Below are 24795 nucleotides of genomic sequence, written 5' to 3'. Positions count from 1 at the left end.
CACAATGTTGAAATTCTCAGTAAGCCACAAAAAAAAATTGTCAACAATTACACCTCGATAAATCTAATGCATCCCACACAGCAGCCTGTCTAAATGAAGCTTCACTTACAAACTCTGTGTGTAAAAGTAGAAAACCTGCTGCTAATCCTTTTGCCACAGGTTGTCGGCAATTCAATTGAAAGTAATTAATTGCTTCGTGTTTCACCTTTCTCCTGACTGACTTCACTAATAGACGTGTCAACTTTGTCCTTCACAAGCAAACCAAACATACCTGACAAAAGGTAAATCTTTTGCCATTTTATGCAAAAGGAAAAATATTTTTAGCTCAAACCAAGATTGCAAAATGTGTTCAGCTGATAAGAAATAATTTCAATAAGAAGCAGACTCCCTGTGGTATGATGAAGGGCCTAATCAGTGTAATGAAGTTGAACAGATGTCTGTGTTACTTAAGACTATCACATACAGTAACACACTCTCACACCCTGTGGCTCACGACAACCTTCTGTAGCCTTCAGCCTACACGCACTCCACGCACATTTTTAAGCAACAAGGTTTAAGCTCGCTGTTATGAGGCTTGTGTGCTGATGTATTATACTGGCACTGGTCAGGGGCGGTGATGATGAAATACAGCTGTGAGAAAATTCAATTAGCTGTATATAAAGCCCCCCTGTGACATTTTCCTGATGGCACATGAGGGAACGTATTTAAAGATTTCCAAATAAATCTGGAGATTGTTTTACGCACATGTGCTTAGCAAAAAAGACACGTGGCTACATGACCAACCTCAGAACCCATCGGCTATCATCTGACAGTGACATAAGCTGTGTCCCAATGGACGGGCTGCACGGGGGATGCTCCATTCATAGCCTGCGTAGACGGTTAAAGCCGAACTGAAATGAGACGATTTGGTCTACACTTGCGTCACCAAACGCAGCTTCTGTCGCCTAGCAAAAGGTAGCTAGCGGGCTAACTAGCTAGCATAACTAACGTTGCGTAAGTTAACTTCTTATTTTAAAAATAATTTGTGTCAAGGGCCCTTTCATTTTCTTAAACGTGTAACAATAGCTATTCGATTGAGTTGAAACCAAAAACGTTTACATTTTACAGCGTATTCCTCTGCCGTTTAAAATTCCGCCATTTCGTTTGAATTAGTGCGCAATGAATGTCGGGATACGATGGGCCAGGAAGGATGCACACGATGGATCTGCGGCCGCTGGATTGGGACACAGATATAGTCTCTGGAGTGACGGCTAACTTCTCAGGGCTTCCGTTGGACAGCGGGCAGCGATAAAGGACTTCGGGCCAGTGCGTTTGCAGTCCAATTAGCAACTTGAGAAGCAAGAATGCAGCTTGAGTTGAGATGTCTAAGATCGGACCATGTTTGTTTATAGAGATTAATAAAAAGCAAAATCGTCTTCAGATGACCACTGTTGGGTTGCGGGATTGCTTTGCGGCCGATGCGTTCCGCCCCTTTTGCTCTCCACACGGACTGTTTTCCTAGTGGACGATACAACTTGGACTACAAATGGAAACCAAAATGCTCCCGAAACCCAAAACCCTGTCACATGCCTACATTTATATGTGTGTAGTCATAGCTTGAACTTTTAGTAAATTGGTTGTATGTAAAAGAAAATAGCTTTGATGTAGCTACTTTTACCGTGTTGCTGTAGATTAGCTTGCTGCTTTTCTCTGGGCGTTAGCTTCAGTTGTAGTGAAGCTTCATTTAATCTAGAGTAGCTGGCCAACACTGAGATAACTGCATAACAAGCTAGAGCTGCCATTATTACTTAATTAGTCAATCAAAAGGAAATGGATCCCAAGGGGCGCTGGTTTAGCTCAGTGAGCAGAGGCTCCATATACAGAGGCTATAGTCCTCAATGCAGCGGCTACAGGCTCTACTCCCACCCTCAGCCCTTTGCTGCATGTCATCTTCTCCTGTTGTTTCCTGTCTCTCTTCAGTTGTCAAAATGCACAAAAAATAATCTTTGAAAATAAAAAAAAGTTTGAGTCATTTTCAAGCAGAAATTTCATCATTTTCTGCATTTTTTTGTCATCGTGGAACAAACGAAGGGCTTGGAGCTATGGGAAAGTGTGCTGGGCTCTTTTTCACAGCTCTTGGACATTTCATAAACTAAATAATGAATAAATTATTCATGAAACTAATTGTTAGATCAATCAGTTATGAAATGAATCCTAAATTGCAGCTATAACACAGTCTTTATTAATTTATAACCAGGATAGAAGTGTGATTTTGTTTAACATCATAAACTTTACCATCATTTTTGTTATATTTACTTGGCTAAGGTTTTCTGAAATTGCTGCACACTTCCAATACATGTCCATTTCACACGGAGACAGCACAAAGAGACATTCAGCTGTGTAATCTGCAGTCAGAGAGGGACTCTGGAGAGCTGCAGAGTTGCTTTTCATGTGAACACTCACTCAGAGTGCCAGAGAGAAGCTGACTCAGAGCGGAAAGACAGTCATGAAGTGGCTTAGAAAGGTTTTTCAGCTACAGCATGGGCACTAATCAAATGCACAAGTGCGTCTCAGGGGAATAAAGGATGAAGGGGGGAGTGTAAAGTAAAAAAAGGGGGGGTGGATATCAGCCTTAAATACCAATATGTTAAAAGCAGGATTCAGGATGTGAAGTGGATTAGGGCTGTCTCACTCTTTCTGATACGGCAACGTAAGGCTCCTTTTCCTCAGATTGAAGTTTAATACACGCAGAATAATTAAATCCTTCAATTTCTAATAACGCTTTGTGCCAGCCAGATAGTGAACGTGTAACAAAGGTATTAACAACTGAGGCGAGCTAAGCCTGCAGAGAGGGGATAGAAAGGTATAAAGTCTGGATTAATGAGGCTTTCCTGTGATCCTATGATCTTTTGTATTCAGTGTCACATCTCGTGAGGGGCCCCCAAATTTCCCCGCTATGCTCCTGTCAATATTAATGTGATGTTTCTGTAAGAGGACGTCTTTGATGCTGCCATGTCTGCTCTTATCCTTGTCCATCTGTATATTAGTAATACACCTCGTTTCTTTGTGCCAGAAATTAAGACAGACTCCAGAACAATGAAGTAGGTTAAAAAGGGGTTAGTGTGAAGCAAAGGACATTTATTAGGACACGTATCCTAATCCTGCTTTACAGGGGTGTACTTTAAAAGCTACAGGGATTATTAAGGGTAAACATCTTCCCCTTAATACCTTTGCAGTCTCTTGGCTGCTCTGGTGTAAAATTCTATCATCTCAGTCGGAGCCTTTATCGTCAAAATGCTGTTAAAGACACACAAACAAGCATCTGTCATCATTGTTACCATGCAATCAGCCTGGTATCCAGGATTGCCGCCATGGCAACGCTTTTCGAGAGGAGAAAATTTTCAGTTTTCTGTACACCCACATGGTACAAATGGAAAAGCTGCCCACGAGGAGGCAAATTTGCAGTGCTAAACACACATTATGCAACACACTCTGCTCTATCTCCAGTTTCAGGGGCAGCAGAGGTGGTTCGGAGCTGTTCACTGAGGCATGTGTGTGGGTTTACATGTTCCCTCCATATTTGTGTGGGTTGGCTTCAGGTGATCAAGTTTCTCGCCGCATCAGGAACGGTAATGTTTTCGAGTGCATGCCCTCTCGCTGACCTGTGTGATCTGTGAGCTGATGGTTCGCTGCTGCCAGCTGTGGTCTCTTCGTGCCAACTCCTTCCTCCTCTGATGGGACTCTCTCTTCTTTCCACTGTAGATTTCAAGCAGATTTTTTCTCCTGTACTGTTAAAAACCCCTGGGCCTAACCTTAAAGTAACTGTTTCTACTTCTACTTAAACATGTCCTGAGGAGATCTTTTAGTTTTTGTCTTTATTTTAACTGGTGGATTTAGGAGGTATGATAAAGAGGTATAGAGGTATGATAAAGATAAGATGCCCAACTAGGGCCAGGGGAAGAAAACATAAGATAAGATAATCCTTTATTGATCCCCAGGGGGGAAATTCGGGGAAATGATAAAGAACCCTTAAATGTACCCTTGTACTGGAGAACCATTGTATGTACCATTAAATGTGCCCTTCCAGTGGAGAAAATGTGATGAAGTGGCCTCTAAGGTGCCCTACCGATGGAAAAACATGATAAAGTACCCTTGAATGTGCCCTTGCACTCGAGAAATGGTATAAAGTGCTTTGCCAGTGGAGAAAATGTGAAAAAAGTAATATCTCAGGTGCCCTAGCAGTGGAAAGAACAAGAAGTACCCTTAAATGTACCCTTGTACTGCAGAAAATATGAAAAAGTACCCTCTAAGATTTCCCTTTAAGTGGAGAAAATGGGAAGTGCTCTCTAAGGTGTCCTACCAGTAGAGGAAACAGGAAGTGCCTTTTAAGGTGCCCTACCAGTGGAGAAAATGGAAAGTGCCCTTTAAGGTTTCCTACCAGTGGAGGTAACGGGAAGTGCCTTTTAAGGTGCCCTACCAGTGGAGAACATGGGAAGTGCCCTTTAAGGTGCCCTGCCCTTTAAGGTGCCCTACCCGTGGAGAAAATGGGAAGTGCCTTTTAAGGTGCCCTGCCCTTTAAGGTGCCCTACCCGTGGAGAAAATGGGAAGTGCCTTTTAAGGTGCCCTGCCCTTTAAGGTGCCCTACCAGTGGAGAAAATGGGAAGTGCCCTTAAAGGTGTCCTACCAAAAATGATATAGTATCCTCTAATGTTCACTGCACTGTAGAAAAGGTGGGAAAAGTACCCTTAAGATGCACTTTCAGTGAAGAAAAAACTGCCCTCCGTGGCTTTTTCAGTAGAGAAACATCATAAATTGCCCTCTGAGGAGCCAATAATGCTGTACACAAGCAGGCAGTTATTTATATTTGTTACATGGAGAGTAATAATATGATTAACAACTGTGTAAATGCCGTCTTAAGAGCAGTTTTTCATTGTCGCATTGGTGGCATTGTGATGCATACGATACAACATTCCTTAAATCCAACAGTTCTTCCTGTGACGGACTTCTTATACATCTTATATCGGTCTGAAGTTACATTACTGCAATACTACTAGACTATTGATTTTTCCCACCTATGACTACTAATGCCTCCAGCTCTCAGCTGATCTCCCTTTGAAGTATCTCTCACAAAATGGTCTCTCTTATGTGCTGAGGTTTTGTGGAGTTTTTCCTTCTCTTGTTAGAAAGCTTTCACTTGTTTGGGAACCACGTTTGATGTGGAACCTGTAGAGCCCACAGAGACGACTCTAAACACCCTGTCCACGTAGTCAGTCTTGTTGCTCATAACACAAGTTTTCCCTCTGGTGGAGAAGAACATACTTTTATGCAAAAGCATCCAGAAACAAAAATGTGCTCATCATGTGTTTATCCGATCTTGTGAGACAGAAGTGTGGCCCGCAGGATCATGAGGACTCAGTCAATGTTTGCTTTTGTTGATCTCTTTGCAGAGTATCTGCATATCTCCTCCAGGTGTGAACACAATAAGTCAACAGCTCATCATATAGCTGCTTGTATCTTTTTGTTCTCATTTGTGTTAAGTCTAAATTTAAATTGGAAGAGTTACCTTCAGCGTGTCACTCACACTGATCCTGACGGTTCACATTCTTCTGTTAGCTGCAGGTGACTTACGCAGGGGCAAAAAAACAAGGCTTGACAATCATTTTTGTGTAACTCAACGTAAATATTATCATCCTGTCAGAACTGACTTAAAGGAACGTCTGCTGGTACTTCTGTTTAAGAGAAAAATAAGATACAGAGTGAAATGAAGACAACTCACAAGTCGTCTTTTTGTAAAAGAAAATAGAGACAATGTCTTCAATTTTAAGGGGAGAGAATTAAAACAGGGACTTTTAGGGGGGAAAAGGAAGAAATAAGTGCTGCACTATCTCCCCCTTAGACTCGTCTCCACTCCCTCGTCACTCCCAAGTCTAACCTGCTCAACCTGTCTTCACTGTCTGCAAGAGTGGGTGGTGGACATATGTCACAATAGATTCAACGGTCGGCTCAAGAGAAAGAAAGGTATTTTTCTGTACGATTTGAGAGCAAAATATATAAAAGCAGTTCTTTTATTTTAGTTTAATTTCTGTTTTTGTAATACCAGGTGGAGGAGGAGGAGCAGGAGGCCATGGAGGGAGACAGCACAGAGGACATCGAGTCCCTCATGGAGGACTTGGACTACATCCCCGGCCACTTCCACCTGGAGCTCAACCTGAACTGTGATCCAGCTGGGCCTGCCAAGCTGAGACTCAGGGACACGTACCTGAAACAGGAGAGTCTGAGGGGAGAGCTGGAGGCTGAAGCTGGATGTCTTCAGTACGCCGTCCGGAATTTGCTGGGTCTGCTGGCTTTTCACCTGGAACAGTTTGACACGGCAGAGGAAATATTCAGGTGATGATACACTGTGATTTAAAAGGTAGTATAGTCTGAATATCCTTTAAGCAAGAGGACTTATTTTGAGACACTGGTGAGACCTGATTTCACAAGAGAGCTTGACTAGAAATTCTTTATCAAACTTCACTTACTCAATAGAGGCTACTTTAGCTCTGAGCTAACCTAGAAGCACCAAGGAATGATCTCACAGCGGGAGAAAAGGCAACACAAAAAGTGTAACATGACCTTTTTACAGCTACAATTAAGTAAAATATATATATATATTTATTGTCATAAATTCATAGCAATCTTAAATGGGAATGCTGCGTGACAAACATATGGTTAACATATTCTAGCTAGGTAGCTAATGGCTTGTTTAACTCATGCAAATAATATAAATATATAAAGATAATTGAAATTATATAACATAAGCTCTAATGAGATTAACACATTAATATCTACTAATCAATTACACTCATGATAAAGTGCAATTATGTATTAATAATGCAACCTATACTTACCCGCAGATAGCTACACTTTATTATTTATTATTTGTATTATAGTATTTCTCTTTGCGTGTTCGTGAACGCCAGGGTCAACAAGAAAACTGCACTTTAGCAAGACAGCAGTTAACAAGTCCAAAGACACACGAGCTCATAATAAAACACTCGGGGGCTGCTGTGGCTCAGCAGTAAAGTCTGTCATCTTTCAGTCAGAAGGTCGGGGGATTCGGGGAGCTGGTTTAGCTCAGGTGGTCGAGCAGGCGCCCCATGTGCAGAGGCTACAGTCCTCGATGCACTGATCACAAGTTGGACTCCCGGTCTGTGCTCATTTGGTGCATGTCATCCCCCCCTCCCTACTCCCCACATTTCCTGTCTCTCTTCAGCTGTCCTATCTAACACAGCCAAAAAGCCAAAAAAATAATAATCATAAAAAGAGAAGGTTGGTGGTTCGATCCCTGACTGGCTATAGTCACGTGTCGAAGTGTCCGTGGGCAAGACACTGAACCCCAAATTGCTCCCAAAGGCAGAGCCATTGGTGTATGACTGCATATATTGATTGGAGATTGGCACTTAGGTTTTTGCCATCAGTGTGTGAATGTGTGTGTGAAAGGGTGAATGTGACATGTAGTGTAAAAGCTTCGAGTGGTCTGATGCTCAGAATGATAATGCTACATGCTAACGTTTTAGCAGGTAAAATATTTACGTCGTTCAACATCACAGTTGGGCATGTTAGAATGCTAATATTCACAAATTAGCATTAAACTCAGAGCATGTAGAGTTTGTATAAAGTCATAAAAGTAATTCTTTAGTTATCACAAGTCATCCTGAGGGGAGTGTGGATTTTTGTGCTCATTTTCTGGGAATATCAGAGGATTATTTAAAAATAACTTCCAATGTTATAAAGACCTGTATGGGCGGATCTGTAACCCCGCTATCTCTGTGCATGTCGGCCTTTCAGAGGCATTTGTAAAGAAGACCCCGGTAACCTCAACGCTTGGGCCAACCTGGGCTACGTGTACGACAAGCTGAGGAGAGAGCTGGACGCGGGGGAGTGTGTGGAGAAAGTGTCCCACCTCATGGGATTAGATGCTGGAGAGTCCTCTCAGGAGGAGACCCGGGTCCTGGCGGCTCGCTGCCTGGCTGAGCAGGCCTATGTTTATCCGTACGATGTGGAGCTGGACAGTGAGGAGGACCTGAGGGAGAGACTGACGGCAGCGCTGACGCTTTACAACAGAGCCCTGGACTACGGGGGGCAGCTGGTGAGATGGACACAAATGAAGCTGTACATGTCGTAACATAAATGTTCCTTCCTGCAAAATAAATGGGATTGTACTTTTGTTTTGCAGATACAAATAGAAGAAAAAAGAAGCTGGTATTTTAAGATGGCGACCATCTATATAAGGTACAAATCTGCAATCAAAAAATAACTATTGCACCACTTTAGATGTAAAAATTAATGTGTACTTACTGATTTTCCTCCTGCAGACTGGACGACATAGTAAAGACCAAAGAGGACTCTGAGTACTCCAGACTCTCTCACTTCAATAAGGGACTGAAACTCCTTAAAGAAACGCTTGAATCTGAGAAGTCACAAAACAAAGGTAAACAAGGTTTGTTTTTCTTTGCATATATCGGCTTTATTGTACAGTCAGAGGCATCGTGTTGAATCTTTAGTGCTAGGCTGGTATTTGTTTTAAGAGCTGCAATCTGTTGATCCTGCTTTACACTCCAAACTTTGTTATACTGGTAAAATCAAACTTAAGATGTTGCTTCAAACAGTAGTCACAACTATCCATGTTTAATCTAGAGGGAGAAACTCTGATGCAATGTTTCCCCTCAGCTCTGGCCTGGTGTTATGTTGGTCTCATGTTGGAGAGGAAGGACGAGTTCAGCACTGTGCCCATGTCTATACATGACTGTGGCTACTCAGCCTCTGACCCTCTGTCCTGCTATGGAACTGTGAGTTAACACACACACATTTAGATCTCTCAGCAATAATCAGGCAAGCTACGAAAAAAGTTAGGGTCTCTTTAAATCTTGCTTTATCAACTGCACAATTAACCTGCTCTGGAAGTTTGTTCAGCTGTAAAAGGCTCATCCTTTCACTGACGATAGTCTATTCTCTATGAGTGATATAGTCTTACCTTAGGGAATACATTATTGGATGTGCAAACAAGTGGTTAAATAAATAAATTAACTTACACCTTTACATGATTAGTAATCTGCTGCAGCACTCCTCTCTTGCCTGATTTGCAACAGCAGTGTTGCTTTCTACATATTCATCATAGCTGCTCTGATAATGACCTAAAGGTTGAAAGCGAGCGCTCCATTTTCTGCAGAAGAAGACTCAAATGGCTCCCCTTGATTGGGAACAAACACAGAGCCGAAAGACAAAAACCCAAGACCAAAAGCAAGTCGATAAGCAAAATCCTGCTACCTGTTATTTCACGCTTGGTAGTACACCTCCAGGTCTAGAGGTTGCTAAATCTTTAGTGGCGTACTTGTAACTCTTACCCGCAGGCACAGTCCTATAGCTGTTGAACTTACATTACTAGAGACACCTCTTTACACATTTTCACCACAACATATGGTATACCTGTCCGTGTCCTCAGGCCATAAACCTGGCCAGTGATGATGCATTCACCCTAAACCTTCTGGCGAAGGTCTTCTTCCTGCTGGGCAAACATGAGATGGCCACAGGGATCTGCAACATGGCCCTAAACGTGCTCCCAGACCCAGAGCTCAACTGGCAGGCCTACTGCACGCGTGCAAAGGTACATAAAGTCAAGGCCAAAACCAAGCTGGAAAAATCCTCAAAATGTTTGAGAGTTTGGCCACATTTAAACATCACAACACTTCACATATTTGTGCAATTCCAAAATGTTTAAGCTTTTTAAACTATTAATGGTGATACTGACATGGTAAACGTTACATTTTATATTCCAAACAACAAAAAAGATCAAATAAGATGCTATAGAGCGAATACTAATAAAGGTTGTTCTTTTAGATCAGCATGATGCTCTACATCAGGGACCTGGAGATTGCTAAACACGGTGAAGGTGGTATCCCGGACCGACAGAAGCTAACTGAGGCCAGAAAAGACCTGGACAAGGTCCTGACTGTACGTCCGTGTCTGCGGACTCACCTGGAGATGGCACAGGTAAACACATGATCAATGATGATGAATGTAGATGGATTTTCTACAGCGACAGAGGTTTTAAGATTCATCTCTGTCACTTTAGGTGTACTACTACATGGGTGTAGACGCCCTCCAGGAGAGTCTTCTGGTGGATGAGGGGGCGATAAACTGTGCACTGGTGAGTCTGTCCCACGCCCTCCAGTTCAATCTGAGTGACAGCCTGCCGGACCTCCACGTGCTCAGAGGACGCTGCCTCCTGCTGAAGGGCGAGGAGCAGAACGCCGCAGACTGCTTCAAAGGAGCTGTGGAACTGGAGAGACCCGGGAGCAAGGACACCACGGCGCTGCGCTGCCTCCTGGAGGCTCTCCTCGCTCTGTTCATGCAGGGAGGCCCAGACCCCTACCATGCCACCACCCAACTGGAGCTGTGGGTGAAAAAAGCAGAGGAGAGGTACCCTGCGGACGCCGTGAAGGCCGAGCTGAGGTGCCTGTACAGGACTCACACAGAAGAGGTGACGGAGTTATCGCGGGCTCTGATCAGGACGGGCAGACTGAGCCTGGTGAGGAGGCTTCTGGACACTGTGGTGCCTAAAAAACTGGTTAACAGGAAGAGACCAATAACAAAGGCCTTCTCCCTCTCATGAAGCAGCATGAGAGTTTAATAATTACACACAGTAATCAATGACAGCATTTCACAGATAAAAATTAACTACAGCGAGCTCTCTAATCAAGCTGTCTTGACTAGAACTGAGTAAGTTTTGAAGCTGAGATTTTTCTGCAAAGTCGCCTCCAGTTACAGTGTTACAGCACAGGAATATGTTCCCTTTGAGCTTCCTTTGTGTGGGAAAATCAGTTCAAATGTTCGGCTTTTGTATAAAACAGGAAGGTCATGCCTTTAAGGGCATTGTCCACTTGAAGAGAAGGTGGTGAGGAGTGTTCATGGAGGTCAGATAGCCGTTTTTCTGCTTAGCAACTAATATTAGAATTATGTCGGGATACCTTTCCTTCAGTGGGATATTTTGAACCTCTACCCCTGAAGACCGGCGGACGGATGTGTACACTTCTATAAAGATGCTGCTTGTTTATGAAAAGTTGTTGTCTTTGAATACTGATCTATACTTGTTTTTGAATCTCTCATTATGTAATCCATGCTCTCTCGTTTATGGACACGTGACATTCAATCGTGAACTGGAATGTTGGATCTTCGACAAAGCTCCTCACAGGAAAACATTAAAACTTTTGGAAATAACAGAGACAGAGAAAAAAATGAGAGACTAACGTTTTTTGTTTCTCACAAGTTCCCTGGTTAAAATAAGGTTAAAATAAAAAGTCTAAAAGAAAAAGCAATTGTCTGAAATACCTATTGGAGATGTTGTGTTGCTACTGTGTGTCATTTACCCCCCCTTAAAGCCACTTTCAGTAGAGCTTGTTTTGTTAAGACTCCCTCTTGTGATAGCATCAGTAAAGATACTGTGACACTGAATGCACGACTGCAGCCGAATAGAAAAAAAAACATCCTGTTTATTTTTCTAATCACTATATTTGACCTGAATGGAAGAGGTCATAAGAGAAAGAGAAAAAAATGATTGCACTTATACGAGGCTGTATACGACACTGTCCAGTGTAACATGTGCGATTGAGATAAGCTCTTATCAGCTCTTATCATCATCTAGACTATTCAACAGCAGCCCTGGATTGATTCCTGCACTAGTGCTGCGTTTCAGACTGTACTCAGCAAGCCTTATTGACTGTCAGCAGGGTGTAAGGCGTCGGTTCTTCATGTTGTCAAAGGGACACCCAAAAGACCCTAAAAATGTGCAGTGTGACGAGGGACATGAGGGAGGCGGGATGTTTTTTTTATCTGGTTTCAATAGGACGTTTAGGTGCCCACAACTCTGCTGGATGAATTTTGAAAAAGTCTACAGCTGTGTGTGTGTGAGATCCCGACACAATGTTTCAGTGTGGGACGTGATTATAGTTCTCAAAAACATTGCCTGCCTTTGGTCTGATGATTCTGTGTTGTGTCGGAGCTGCTTTACCTGAACTACAACTAATAAAATCCTTTACATGAGCGCCTAAAGCTGTTTGAATTTCTTTAGTAATGGGTGATTATGAGATAAATCAAGCCTATTGTCCGCTTATGATAACTTTCAATGACATAATCACGGCAAAGTATATAACTGAGGCTGATGAACAAAAGGTAAAACAGACGGAGATGCATTCATAACCTCAGATGCAGTTCAGTTTCAGTTCAAGCTTGTGAATGACATCTGTGTTTGCAGTGCAAAATACCTAAATGGAAGCTCAGAAAAGACATAGATGCATCAAAACTGTTGTTTCATAATAAGTCTCCAGATGGTACATTGGTTTGGCTCGGTTGGTGGACAGGGCCCCGCGTGAAGAGGCTGCAGTCTTAGACGCGCTGACTCCCGGTCTGCCGATCATTTGGTGCATGTCATCCATTCTACTCCCCACAATTCCTGTCTCTTTTCAGCAAAAAAGTATTTTTTTCAGTGATGTTGTTAGGGAGGGATCTCTTCGTAAATATGGGAATGAGAGTTGAGTGTGTGGAAACAAATTTTGATTCACTTTTGGGCCAAAGCTATGACACAAACGGAGGAGTGATTGCTCTGACAGGATAATGTAAACATCACTGCAGATAGGAAATACAAACATCACAAGAGGACATTTGGTTTGACATGAATTTAGGTATTCTCAGTTAGCCTTGGGGTGATGTGACATTCTTTACTACATGTTGAATCTCATTCCTAAAGAGTGTAATATTTAGTTTTCAACATCTAAATGCAAGTTAAGAAGAAATGATCCATTATGTGCTGCGATTGCACCTGATGAGAATCGTGATTCGCGCGGCTCTTTAAAGAAATACTTTGGAAGTAAGTGTCTGACTGGTTTGCCACACCTGTGTTAATAAGAAAAACAATGGAAGCACCTTTTTTAAGGTGCATGTTTTCCATCACGTCTCATTGGTTCAGGTTCTGCAGCATTGTTGGTCCTTTACTAGCTCAAAATGCGTGTCATGCCACTCCTCATTCATGGGATATTGTTTTGCAGCCTTCCAAGGTGAGAACAACGCGCTGAACTTCATCAGGTAAGATTGCTTAAAAAATAAATGTTTTTAATTCAAATATAAGGTATAAAAGCTTAATCTGATATTTTGGAAGGTCACAAGAAAAGCGAAGAGAAGGATTGTTGGTTTTGTTGATGTGTCTGACAGGTTATTTCTGAAGCTACCTTCTGTTGGGTGGCATACTGTTCAACTTCTCAGATGCTTACTTGCAATTAAGAGAACACCATAAAAGGTGTCTACTTTTGTTCTATTGCTTGAATCTTATAACCACAGTACCTCTAACTGCGTCCAGGGTGGCTACAAAAGGTGAATTGGGGTCACTAACTAGGCAGACTTTGGTGGAAAGCCTCAGAGCCGCAGAGGCCTTAGAGACACGAGTTTGAGGATTTTCTCTGAATATAAGCCGAGCTGAAGCAACCGTACGTGTAGACAGTCTTCTCGGTCATCTTCCTCTGTTGTCGATGTCTGTCTATGTTTTCATTTAAAATAGTCATTGACTGTAAAATCCAGAATAATAGATAAGGTAATATAATAAAATACCGCAACACAGTAACATACCTCTCATTTTATACTGTTATATTGGTCGCACTGCCGATCAGTGAAGTGTGTCGATCAAGATGTTTACAAAAACAGAGGGCACGAAAAGTCATGTAGGCGTTGCTGCTGCTCTTTGCTTTGAGAATTCTGGCTACAGAGCCACGCCTACTCATACCACATTATAAAGTCACTTATTTTCAGAGCCCTACGGCAGTCGTAGGATTTCAGAGAACAATAATTAATTTTATTTTTCTTTCTTTCGAAAAAACCCCTCGACAGAATGTGAAAATGAGGAATGAGGTGTCTGGGCTCAGCTTTAGAAATAGGTTAAGGAGCTCAGATATCCGGAGAGAGCTCAGAGCCGCTACTCCTAGAGCCAGTTGAGGTGGTTTGGGCATCTCAGTAAGATGCCCCCTGGGCACCTCCCTTTGAAAGTTTTCCAGGCACGTCCAACTAGGAGGAGACCCTGGCAGACCCAGAGCTCGCTGGAGGGATTATATATCCCGCCTGGCCTGGGAACGCCTCGGGATCCCCCAGGAGGAGCTGGAAAATCGTTGGTAGGGAGAGGCCTCGGGTCACCTCGCTTAACCTGCTGCCACCGTGACCTGGCCCGGGATAGATGGATGGATGGATGGAAAAATTTTTTAGAGGGGAATATTAATTTTGCAGCGATTTTGCAGCGATACATAAACATGTCAAAGTAGGAAGAAGGCAGGAAGGTTTTTCATGACTCTTCCTAGCCATGCCTTGAGGAAGACCCGATGAGGGTCGGCGTTTACTTCTGTGATATTGATGTTTTTTTATGAGAGATGCCCTGATTTAATAAAGGCATTTTAAATTAAATCCTTGGCTCGGTGTGAGTGTGCCTGAACAAAGCCCAGTGGTTTCCCTCCCTCGACAGTTAACTTTTTAGCCTTCCCCTGGCATTCACCTGGAGTTTAACAACTGGAGCACCTAGTATCCCTCTCTCTCTCTAGGAATAAGGCAGCTTTCTTAAACAAATTATTTTATGAAAGAATATTAAAAATCATTAGATTATCATTACATGTTTAATGTGGACCACTGTCTGCTTAGATGTGATGCTCCGCTACATGTGCTGCAGACCGCATCGAGAGTACTGTGAACTATGGTGTTGGAGCACCCTCTGCTGGACAAACACATTAGCACTATTTCCTAATCTACCCAAGTGTTTTTTTCCTGCATTTTAAGTTCTTTAAAAAAAGATTTGATGATGTAATGTATCGGAATATGTACACTGATACCAATGTATCTCTGATTGGAGCGTATCAGTCCCATATCTGCTCTTCTAACTGTCTTTACAAAGTACATGGCTGGCTCTAATTTATGAAATCAAGTATATGTGAATTAAAGTATATTTCTTTCAAATTTCTGCCACAAAATGGTCCAAAATGTCAACATATTATCCACTCTGTTATAAAAAGGTATTCTGAAATTAATTTTCCCCAGGTTTTCTTGCTTTACTCTCATATTTGTGTGTTGATAGGTTAAATTATTTGCTCTCGGTGGAGAAATTGAAATGGCGGTTGCAGCACATCCCCTGACAGAGTGGAACACCGACCTGTTTGACTGTTGTGAAGACCTAAGTACATGTAAGAGGAAACGTCACTACTTTCAATTATGATTAGATAGTAACAAATTCTTTTCGCGATAAGGATAATGTTAAGGCCTTAATTTTTCATGTATTTCCACTGTTTATTTTCCAGGTTGCTATGGTTTCTGGTGCTGTCCTTGCCTCGCCTGCACGGTTTCAGGAAAATTTGGGGAGAACCGTTGTCTCCCGTTATGTGACATCTGCGGTCCTGCCATAACAGCAGCGTGTGGGTTGCCTCTGTGTGTGCCTCCTGCTGTCCTGTCCCTACGGGTTGGCATGCGACACAGATATGGTATCAAGGTATGCCAAGTGCATAATGAAAGTAAGACATTATATAAGGAATACCGTAAAAAGAGCATAATTGGTACTTTGGTTCCCCTCAGGGTTCGCTTTGTAAGGACATTGCAACTTCCTGTTTCTGTGAGTGGTGCTCCTGGTGTCAGATGAACCGTGAGTTAAAATACCGCAAGAAAAACAGGGCCGTCATCATCAACGTGCAGCCGCCTCCAGTGATGATGGCTCCTGTGAATTCTCCTCCACCGGCTGGTTTCATGGGCCAACCTGGAGTCGTCATGACTTCATACTGAGCGTTGTGGCTTCTGATTGGTCTGCTCTGCCCAGTGAAAGAAATTTGAGTAGTGAGACCACGTTGTGATTGCTTATTGTTAAAGTTTATTATATTATAGTAAGGTGTGGGGCTTAGAGGGAGAATAATATCTTTGCTGTTTGTTTCGTTTCACTGAAGACAGAAGTGTTATATTTTTATCAGTGAATTACTAAGATGTGATTATTTTAAATTGTTTCTCTGAAATCAGAGCATGCTGGGTAAATTCTAGTTCCATATTGTAATGATGTCACGACAGTTGGTGTATATTATCAATTATTTACTCTTTTTTAAGCACTATAATCACAAACTATACTGTTGTGAGGTGTCAAGATGATCTGTTCTAGGTTCCCATGTACAGTATGTTGAAGAAATGCTGATTAAGAGTATGATTTAATCTAATCTAAACCGTCCAGTCGAGGCAGATAGCCGTTCAACATGAGTCTGGTTCTGCTCGAGGTTTCTGCCTGTTAAAAGGAAGTTTTTCCTTGCCAATGTGGCGAATATTGCTAAGTGCTACTTATGGTAATCCATGTCGGCCTCTCTTTAAATAACATAACAAGAGTACGGTCAGGGGTCTCAACTCTCACGCAATGGCCGTGAGACTCACGCGTTTAAGCCAGTTATCACGGTCTCACGCCACACATGATATTTCTCACGCTGAAATGCACAACACAGAATTACGTGGGGAGTGAGACCTCTGCACTGACTTCATACTTCCAACTGCCAATCAGAAAACAATACTGTTGGATGAAACATCTCCGTCACCTCTGGCTGCTGCTGCAGGACAGGTCGTCTGCTTAAAGCAGCCTACGTAAGTGCACTCAAACATTGTAGCAAGTCCCGTTAGTTAAAAATAGTAATCCGATGTTGAAATCCGTGTTGAAATCCGCAGAATAAAAGCTAATTAGCGAACTAAACGAGGTGCCATAAGGTTATATTATGATGTGTTCGAGGTTGGCTCAGAAAAATGACCATTAGGCGACAGTAAACAAAAAAAGTAATCATGGTGTGTTCTAATGCAAATTCTAGAAAAAGAAAATTTAGGTAGGCAACAATAATATAGTTGTATAGTGCACTTTAATGATAAAATGAAAATATTTAAACTGATGTAAAACTTAATTTATAATAATCACTTACATGGATTAATTTATAAAGTTATTCAATAATTTGGGGTCAAAGTGTTGTCTGTTCATCTTAAAATGTAAAATAAAACAGTTAATCAGCTGATTCAATTTGTCTTATCAAATTAGCCCATTGTTTTCATTCCTATTTGTGCTTGTCAATTATGAACAGTATGAAAAATTGAACTAGTTTTTAAATAGCAAAAATAATTGGGTGGGGCCGAGGGGCCTCTGGGGCGAAACTACAAAATTTTGAGTCACTACGGCCTGAACAGATGAAATCTCACTCTGAGCTCTTGATGAAACTTGAGAGGTCTGAGTACGATTTGACTTGAGTCAATCCAAAGAGCTTTGTAGTCCCAACTTGTAGATTTATTTTAATTTAATGTAATGTAATTAATTGCATCAATACTCACATAAACGCATAAACATGACTCTTTTCTGTCTGTTGATGAGGGAGAAATCACAACGCAGTTACAAACATGAGGGAAAATTAATTAGCAACACTTAATTTTCTTTATACAAGATCTGCTTTCTTTAGGTCTCAATAAACTGTGATCTATGAGTTACTAAACATTACCGTTAACCAAAAATAGGATTCACTCGATAATACAGCCTCAGTTATTGCATAAAATGAAAAGAGAAATACGGTTGTTCCCTGGAAATATTGGCTATGGTTATATTTTGTAGTACCAAAGGAAACCAAAGGATGGCGCCAAACACTTTATCAAAATCTAGACCAAAGCACACATTTACCTCAACAAAGAAATCCCGGCAAAAAACACTTTGAAATTGCGTTCTGGCTGATATTTGCTTCCAAGGTTCTTAAAGCAACACGTATGTCTCACCTGGTTTATAAAGAACAGCTGCAACTGTCTCTCCAGTCGCAGAAATACGTTTCAAAGAGGTCCGGCACTGTCAAAGACCACTGGCACTACTTCCTCCGGTCCCCAGCTACTGCTAAAATTCAAACACTGAACATTTTTCCTCCTGTTGAGATTCAAAACAAAAAGGCACATTTTTTATCAACTACACTGGTTACCTTAAGAAATATTGTCATGGTGGGGTTGAAAGGGTCTTTTAAAAATTACCCCCAGGCAACAGAAAAGTTGATAGATGGTAAAAAAATAAGTACGTACATCAAGCTTTATGCCAAGATTAAACAACATACATGATAAGACATTAGCAACTGCTAAGACAACGTTAGCATTCGGCCTCTTCCTAGCTAACACTACTGTCAACACATTACAGCTTCACTATCATATCTTTTCACACTATCAAACAGTAACGTTAACATTCATCCACTCTGGCTAACGGTCATTTTAGCTATTAATTGGCTGAATGCTAACATTAGCTGTTGTATAACGATAGCTATTAATGATAGCTATTAATGAATTAATGAAATGGTCAGAGAAGAGTTTTCTCCCCTGTGTACTAAAATCACAAGTTAATGAAACACCTTTCAAAAGTATGAGAAACAAATCACATATTTAAAACCAGCATTATGAAAACCCTGACTAATGTCAGAATATGATTATTATACATTTGGTATGTTATTTCAACATTACAAACCTACATATGGCTAGGCAAGTTGCATGAATATTTGAGTGTAATGCCTCACACTGGTATCACTTTTCCACCAGTGATAAAAAAAGATTTTTATATGGAGATTATGTTGCAACAGCAGAACAGCTTTGTGTTCATAAGGCCTTAACATGTCATCAAACGTCAGAAACTGGGTCAGAAAGATCAAACTGTCCTAGCTTTAAGGATCATTTGATCCAAACCTGTTAAATTCTCTGGTCAAGTTCTTGTCATCAGGAGGTGAATCCTGGGAAACACCCTGCAGCCAATTCATCACTGTTTTCCCTCAGTGGAGTTTTCTTTACAAGAGAGACTGTCCTTTTAACTGAAACAACAAATGTACTTATGAGTAGTAGTGAAATAGGACTAAGAACTATTCTTAGCTTTTGCTTTCGTTTCCTTTGTGCCTATAGATTCAGGTTTTGCAGCATTGTTTTCTTGTGCCGTCTCGCATGCATAAGATCATAATCCAAGAAACATCCTGTCACATTTTACTCTGATCAGAGCTGCCAGGAAGGTGTCCTCAGTCAGGTAAGTTCACCAATAAGACTTCTATTCTAACAGTTAAACCTTTACAGATAAATGAAAAGCCCCAATTAAAACAGGTGGGGTTCCTGATTTTATTTTATTTAGCAAAGCCTCATAAAGCAGTTTTGACAATCTTACCTCAACTAAAAAACAGAGGCATCCCGAATTTATGTTTTAAATTAGATCGTTAGGGAGCCACCTGTGTGACTTTACAACTACGGTCATTCAAATTGTGACATAGTAGGAATACATACCTCTGGAAGACACATGTATGGTGGTATAATTTAGATTTTTAACATCATTATTAAATTGAAATATAAAAAAATTTAAAAGTATCAAACTGTCAAAATTATTCTTGGAAAGAGATCTCAGTGGGTTGAATTGGTTTCCCTCTCCAACATCAACCAACATCTACAATCAGAGCACTATATACTATTATTCTTTAACTTTATATTGTAATTCAAAGTTTATTGTTATTTTCTCAGATGTATCAGTTTCAACTGTACAACTGCTTTAAATTTTTTTTCCATATTAGTCTGCACACCTGCACCTCTATTCATGGGTTTCCAAATAATGAGGAAGGCATTATTTCGCCCATTTTTTGTTATATTTTAGGTGGGTACCTTGTTCCCTTAAGTATCTTAAATCAAAACATGATTGCCACAGGTGGAGGTTACACCATAACAGGATATTCCTGTGTTAAAAAAAATTCTTCTGCATTTTACACATATACACACCAAAGCAGAAATTTATAGGAATAATAATTGTACTCAAGTGAAACTAACTTTCACTGCTTGAAATGTGCCGTGCCCTCAGGGTCTGATTTTATAAACTTGTACCTGAACAACATCTCATGATATGTGCTGGTTTCATGCAACTCTTGACTACATTCTTCCTGCAAAAAAACCCAAAGCCTGTGGAAAGTTTTACCAAGCATTATTCTTTCTGATACTGACAGAATTTTTTAAGGCTGATCCTTTTTTTTTTTTCTTTCTCAACATTTTCAGCTGTTGCTTTTACGATTCAACCACAAATCTAATTTTTGGATTTTCATCTGTAGTTCAATCTTAAAAATGGCTTCAAGCTAACACAAAAAACAATGACAAACATTAACTCCAACATGATTGTGTTTGACACTTTATGTCAGTTCGTTAAAATAGCATTGTTAAATATTAAACTTTGCATTTTATATCAAACTTGGTAACTTATTGAAGATATGGTGATATGATGTATTTAAGCATTATCGCACAGGAGGGAGTGATGTTGTACTGAATATCATCACAGTGATATTCAGTACATCACTTCCTCTTGTGTTATATTGCTTTTATGCAACAGTAACAACAGCAGCAAATAGTAGTAAAGGTTATAATAACAACAGATTCTTTTTGCTCCACCAACTGAACTAGTTCCACAACTTAACTGAAACTGGACTTTTGTTGCCAAGCAACCCAAACATTGTCCTGCACTTTGTGTGTACAGGTTACCACAGATAAGCTGTTCTTATCATGTACATTTATCTGTAGGTTTTAATTTCTCATGAACCAGTGAAATAAGAGCCTGCAGCTTGATCAACGTAGACTTACACTTTCTGCTGTTATGTTAATTGACAGTATTCAGAATACATGGCTGAGGCGGAGTGATACAGAGAGTGAAAAGTCCCACTTACTCCCATTGCTTGGTCAGAACTAACCATTGTAAAATCAATACATACAATATAATATTCAACATATAAGGTACCAAGATGAGCTCTGGAAATACAACATTGGAAGTTCTAAGATTGTTGTTACCCCGTGTTCACAGGTTCATTGTCTGTGCCTTAATTTGTCCAACAAGTGATGGCAACACAACCCCTGGTGGACTGGGACTCTGGTCTCTGTGACTGCTTTGAGAACGCGAGTACCTGTAAGAAGCAAATCCACAACTATTTTTTAGGGTTAAAGGTATTTCTCTGTCATTTGTCTGAGTCACTAATGAAAAGTCACTTAATGGAGTTTGTACCCCTCTGCTTCAGGCTGCTATGGTTTCTGGTGCTGTCCTTGCCTCGCCTGCACGGTTTCAGGAAAATTTGGAGAGAACTATTGTCTCCCGCTATGTGACGTCTGCAGTCCTGCCATAACAGCAGCCTGTGGGATTCCTCTGTGTGCACCTCCTGCAGGTCTATCTCTTAGGGCTGCCATGAGAAACAGATATAGCATCAAGGTATGACACATGGGAAGCTGACGTGATATGAATGTTATGCATCTATGACTTACAGTAAAGTAATATTGAGTTTAAATGTGTTAATATTTGTTACATTTGTTGTTTCCCTGCAGGGCTCTCTCTGCAAGGACATCGCAGTTTCCTGTTTCTGCGGGTGGTGCTCCTGGTGTCAGATGCATCGGGAGATAAAACACCGTAAAAAAACTCCAACTGTCATCAATGTGAATACTCAAACTGTTTACAACGTGCAGCCTGCTCCGATGATGATGATGCCCCAAGCATATGTGAGCCAACAAGGGGTCACCACAGTTATTTCACACTGAGTTTTGAGGCCTCTCATTGGTCTTTTCAAGTAAACAAAATGTGATCGAGGTGCTTCGATTACAGTAAGATTAGGAATAACAGTCATTAAAAAAATAATTACATTAATGGATTTCAAATCAAATTATTTCATTTTACGTTTCAAGTTTCCATTTAAAAACAAAGAACACAAATTAGCCCCTCAGAGCACAAACGTGGTGTCAGTTAAATCAGTTTGATAAGTTTCTGATTTGATTCATAGAATTTCTTTTTCCAAATAAAATTAAGCTGTCTTAGTTGCCCAAATGTTACTTGTTATTTGCTTGTTTTAGCCAGACGAATGCCACATTTTCACTCATTTGTGAGATTTCATCATTAGACTTAACAACGCTCCTAAATGACCATATAGCGCTGCCCGTTTTTACAGTCTAGGGCTGTGTTCAAAATGAAGTACTGTGCTGGCAGTACGTACTGATTTGGCCAAAATGTAGTATATAGTATGCAAACAAAAGCAAAATGTGCAGTACGCCAAAAATACCCGGATGCCGCACTGATTCGGAAAAAAATTCTAGTATGCATCGTGTCAGTACCCCATCTGTCCCGGCTGTTTGCTTGATTTCTTTTTGGGATAATACATCATAAGAAACACACAGCTCTAGCATGGACAATGGACTTCTTTTGCCTGTGTACACCACACCCCCATGGTGCCTCAGTGGCCCTTTCATTATGTTGTAATACCAGCATTATGAAAACCCTGACTATAATGTGACTTTAAGTGTTTACAATATATACTTAAACCCGACAAGCCAGGCCAAGTTTCATGAGCTGTATTGAATATTTGAGGGTAATGCATTACTGCTTTACACTGGTATCACTCTTCCATCAGTTGCCTTTTACACTGCGGTCCGCCTAAGCGGATGAAGGTCCGTCCTCATGCCACCTTTGAGATTCTACATTGAACCACGCAACGCCGGCGTAAAGCCGCCCCATAGTGTGTTTTAAATAGCGTTCCGTAAGCAAAACATGCGCGAGGTGTAAACAAACAGCGCGTGTTTCAAATACACACACACGGCACTATTCCGCCCTGCCGGCTCTGCTGTCTACACAGACGCCGTTTCGCCTCTGTTACTACCTCCGACACCGGCTCAGAGGCCGAACGACTTCACCCCAGCATACCGCCTCCGTGCGTTCTACATAGAAGACAGAACGTAACAGAGGCGTAATAATCCCGCCTTGAACTTGCAGTGTAAAAAGCCCTAGTGATAAAAACATATTGAGGTTATGTTGCAACAGCAGCGTGACGGGAGAACAGCTCTGTGTTCATAAGGCTTTAACATGTCACCAGATGTCAGAAACTGGGGCAAAAATACCAAACCTTCCTACCCCGTGTTCTCGTCTTCAGAAGTTGAATCCTGGGACACAAACTGCAGACGGTTCATCACGGTTTCCTCTCCATGCAGTTTGAGTTTTCTTTACTAGAGCCTAAATTAGAAATGTTAAAATTTCTCACATAAGCAGCTTAAAATATACAACAAAGTAATGATAAAAACTATACTTAAGATGAATTTATCTCCTGTCTTTTAATGTAATATATTTTTTATCTGCTTTCCTTTTTATCTTCTGTCAAACACTTTGTGACCTTGTTAAGAAAAGTGCTATACAAATAAAGTTTTATCCATATATTGGAAATTTAGTTTCCGCCTGTTGGTTTTTTGGGACCGGGGAAGGAACATTTCATGTACCTTTATGCTGCACACCTACACCTCCCTAGACGGGTGCGCAATAATGCAAAGGAAACTGGTGATTGACCATCAGTATCAGCTTCCCACATGCTTAGCACTTTACATGCTAGCTCCTATCTTAACAAATGGACTGTACTGTACGGATCGTTTTTTAACAATATCCAACCTTTCTAAAAAGAACCAAAGCCTCTTCTTCTTTAAAAGGGTAACCTGTACCTTGCATTTGAATTGCGTATCATCCTCATTCTACTTAGTTGTTTTATATGATTTTGCCAGCAGCTTAGTAGTTAAGTTCTCAAATTATGTTGACGAGACGGATCGAATAGAAAACCCATAGCTTCAGGAAATTGAGGCCTTGCTTGGGTGAGGTTATGTTGTACTGTTTATCGGCATTACAGGAGTGGTAGATAGAAGAAAAGCTGGTTTTGTCACACTGCTGAATGAAACAACATGACCTGCCAAACATTCATTATCTTCAATGTCAGTCTCGTTCAGGTGGATGTCGCTTAACCTCATTCTAAACACGAAACATCTTCACTGTTGCTTTCACTTTTGACTTACCTGTTTGTCGCTGGTATTTTTGAGGTATGAGGAAGTTTTGTTGACAAACCTTTTCCTGGAAAGCAAAACTTTCCTTAGATCGAGACTTAAAGGTCACATTCAGACAATGCGGTACATAAATGCGCGCTTAATGGGAATGCCCCTTGGTTTCCCCATTAATGAGGAGTGTTTTCGATTATATAGATGAATGGTTGGAATGTGAACCAACCACGGCTAAATAACGTGCGCTACACTGACTCTAAGATGTTGGAAAGAGCCTCAAACCCCGACACTGAACATGTGGAAGGAACAAATGATGGGAATCGCTGCTGAAGGGAATGATATGATTCAAGTTGTAATCTTGAAGATGTTCGTTTCATTCTCTTTGGCGTCAGACGAACGTGTGCGATACGTAAGCGTAAGGGCAGCATCTATTTTACAATCTACACCGGCTGCGACTGGAGCAGAGATGTGTACTTGTGATTCCTGGCCATAAATAGGAGCGGCAGTGACGCCAAAGAGTGTGCAGTCTGCCAGAAACAGTAGAAGACAACATTGCAACCGACTTGTAGACTTATTTCTTAATCAGGCATAAACTCTGTATTTATGTAGGAAGTAGAATCAAATGAGAATTAATTAATAGGACAGATGTTGAGGAAATGTACATATTCATTGCTCTTTGCCTGCTCATCGAGTCTATCAATAACTTCAATAGGAAACTAAGATCGAAGTTGGCCAAAATGAAGAGATCACATCGTCTAACATGGATTCCTGGGTTGTCATTAAATGGTTTTCTACGCTTCACTTGCGTGCAGCAGCGAGGAAAAATAAACTTGGCGCGTACAACAAACAGAGCAGAAGAAAAATAACTCGCATATTACGCCTGCCTCCCACACAGCTTACGCGGCTGGTTGAGATTGCAGCATTGAATAACAGCCGTTCTGTCTC

General features: G+C 41.1%; 2 protein-coding genes across 2 annotated transcripts; both read left to right on the top strand.

Annotated features, from left to right (window-relative positions):
* Nucleotides 1-5925: 5925 nt before the first annotated feature.
* Nucleotides 5926-12060, top strand: ttc22 (tetratricopeptide repeat domain 22). Its single transcript, XM_069679999.1, has 9 exons — nucleotides 5926-5997; nucleotides 6080-6366; nucleotides 7810-8110; nucleotides 8198-8253; nucleotides 8337-8452; nucleotides 8692-8810; nucleotides 9464-9625; nucleotides 9859-10011; nucleotides 10094-12060. Exons 2-9 carry the CDS (start codon nucleotides 6104-6106, stop codon nucleotides 10631-10633), a joined length of 1710 nt encoding a protein of 569 aa, XP_069536100.1. The 5' UTR covers nucleotides 5926-5997; nucleotides 6080-6103; the 3' UTR covers nucleotides 10634-12060.
* A 950-nt stretch (nucleotides 12061-13010) lies between these two features.
* On the top strand, nucleotides 13011-15991 carry LOC138607556 (cornifelin homolog A-like). Its single transcript, XM_069680180.1, has 4 exons — nucleotides 13011-13098; nucleotides 15119-15224; nucleotides 15339-15526; nucleotides 15610-15991. Exons 2-4 carry the CDS (start codon nucleotides 15152-15154, stop codon nucleotides 15811-15813), a joined length of 465 nt encoding a protein of 154 aa, XP_069536281.1. The 5' UTR covers nucleotides 13011-13098; nucleotides 15119-15151; the 3' UTR covers nucleotides 15814-15991.
* Nucleotides 15992-24795: the final 8804 nt, after the last annotated feature.

Source organism: Semicossyphus pulcher, unplaced genomic scaffold, assembly GCF_022749685.1.
Source record: "Semicossyphus pulcher isolate SPU_LCO1_2020_fin unplaced genomic scaffold, fSemPul1.0.p SCAF_4, whole genome shotgun sequence".
NCBI classification, from domain to species: Eukaryota; Metazoa; Chordata; class Actinopteri; order Labriformes; family Labridae; genus Semicossyphus; species Semicossyphus pulcher.
Note: the sequence above shows the minus strand (reverse complement) of the source record. Positions and strands in the feature narration are given on the sequence as shown.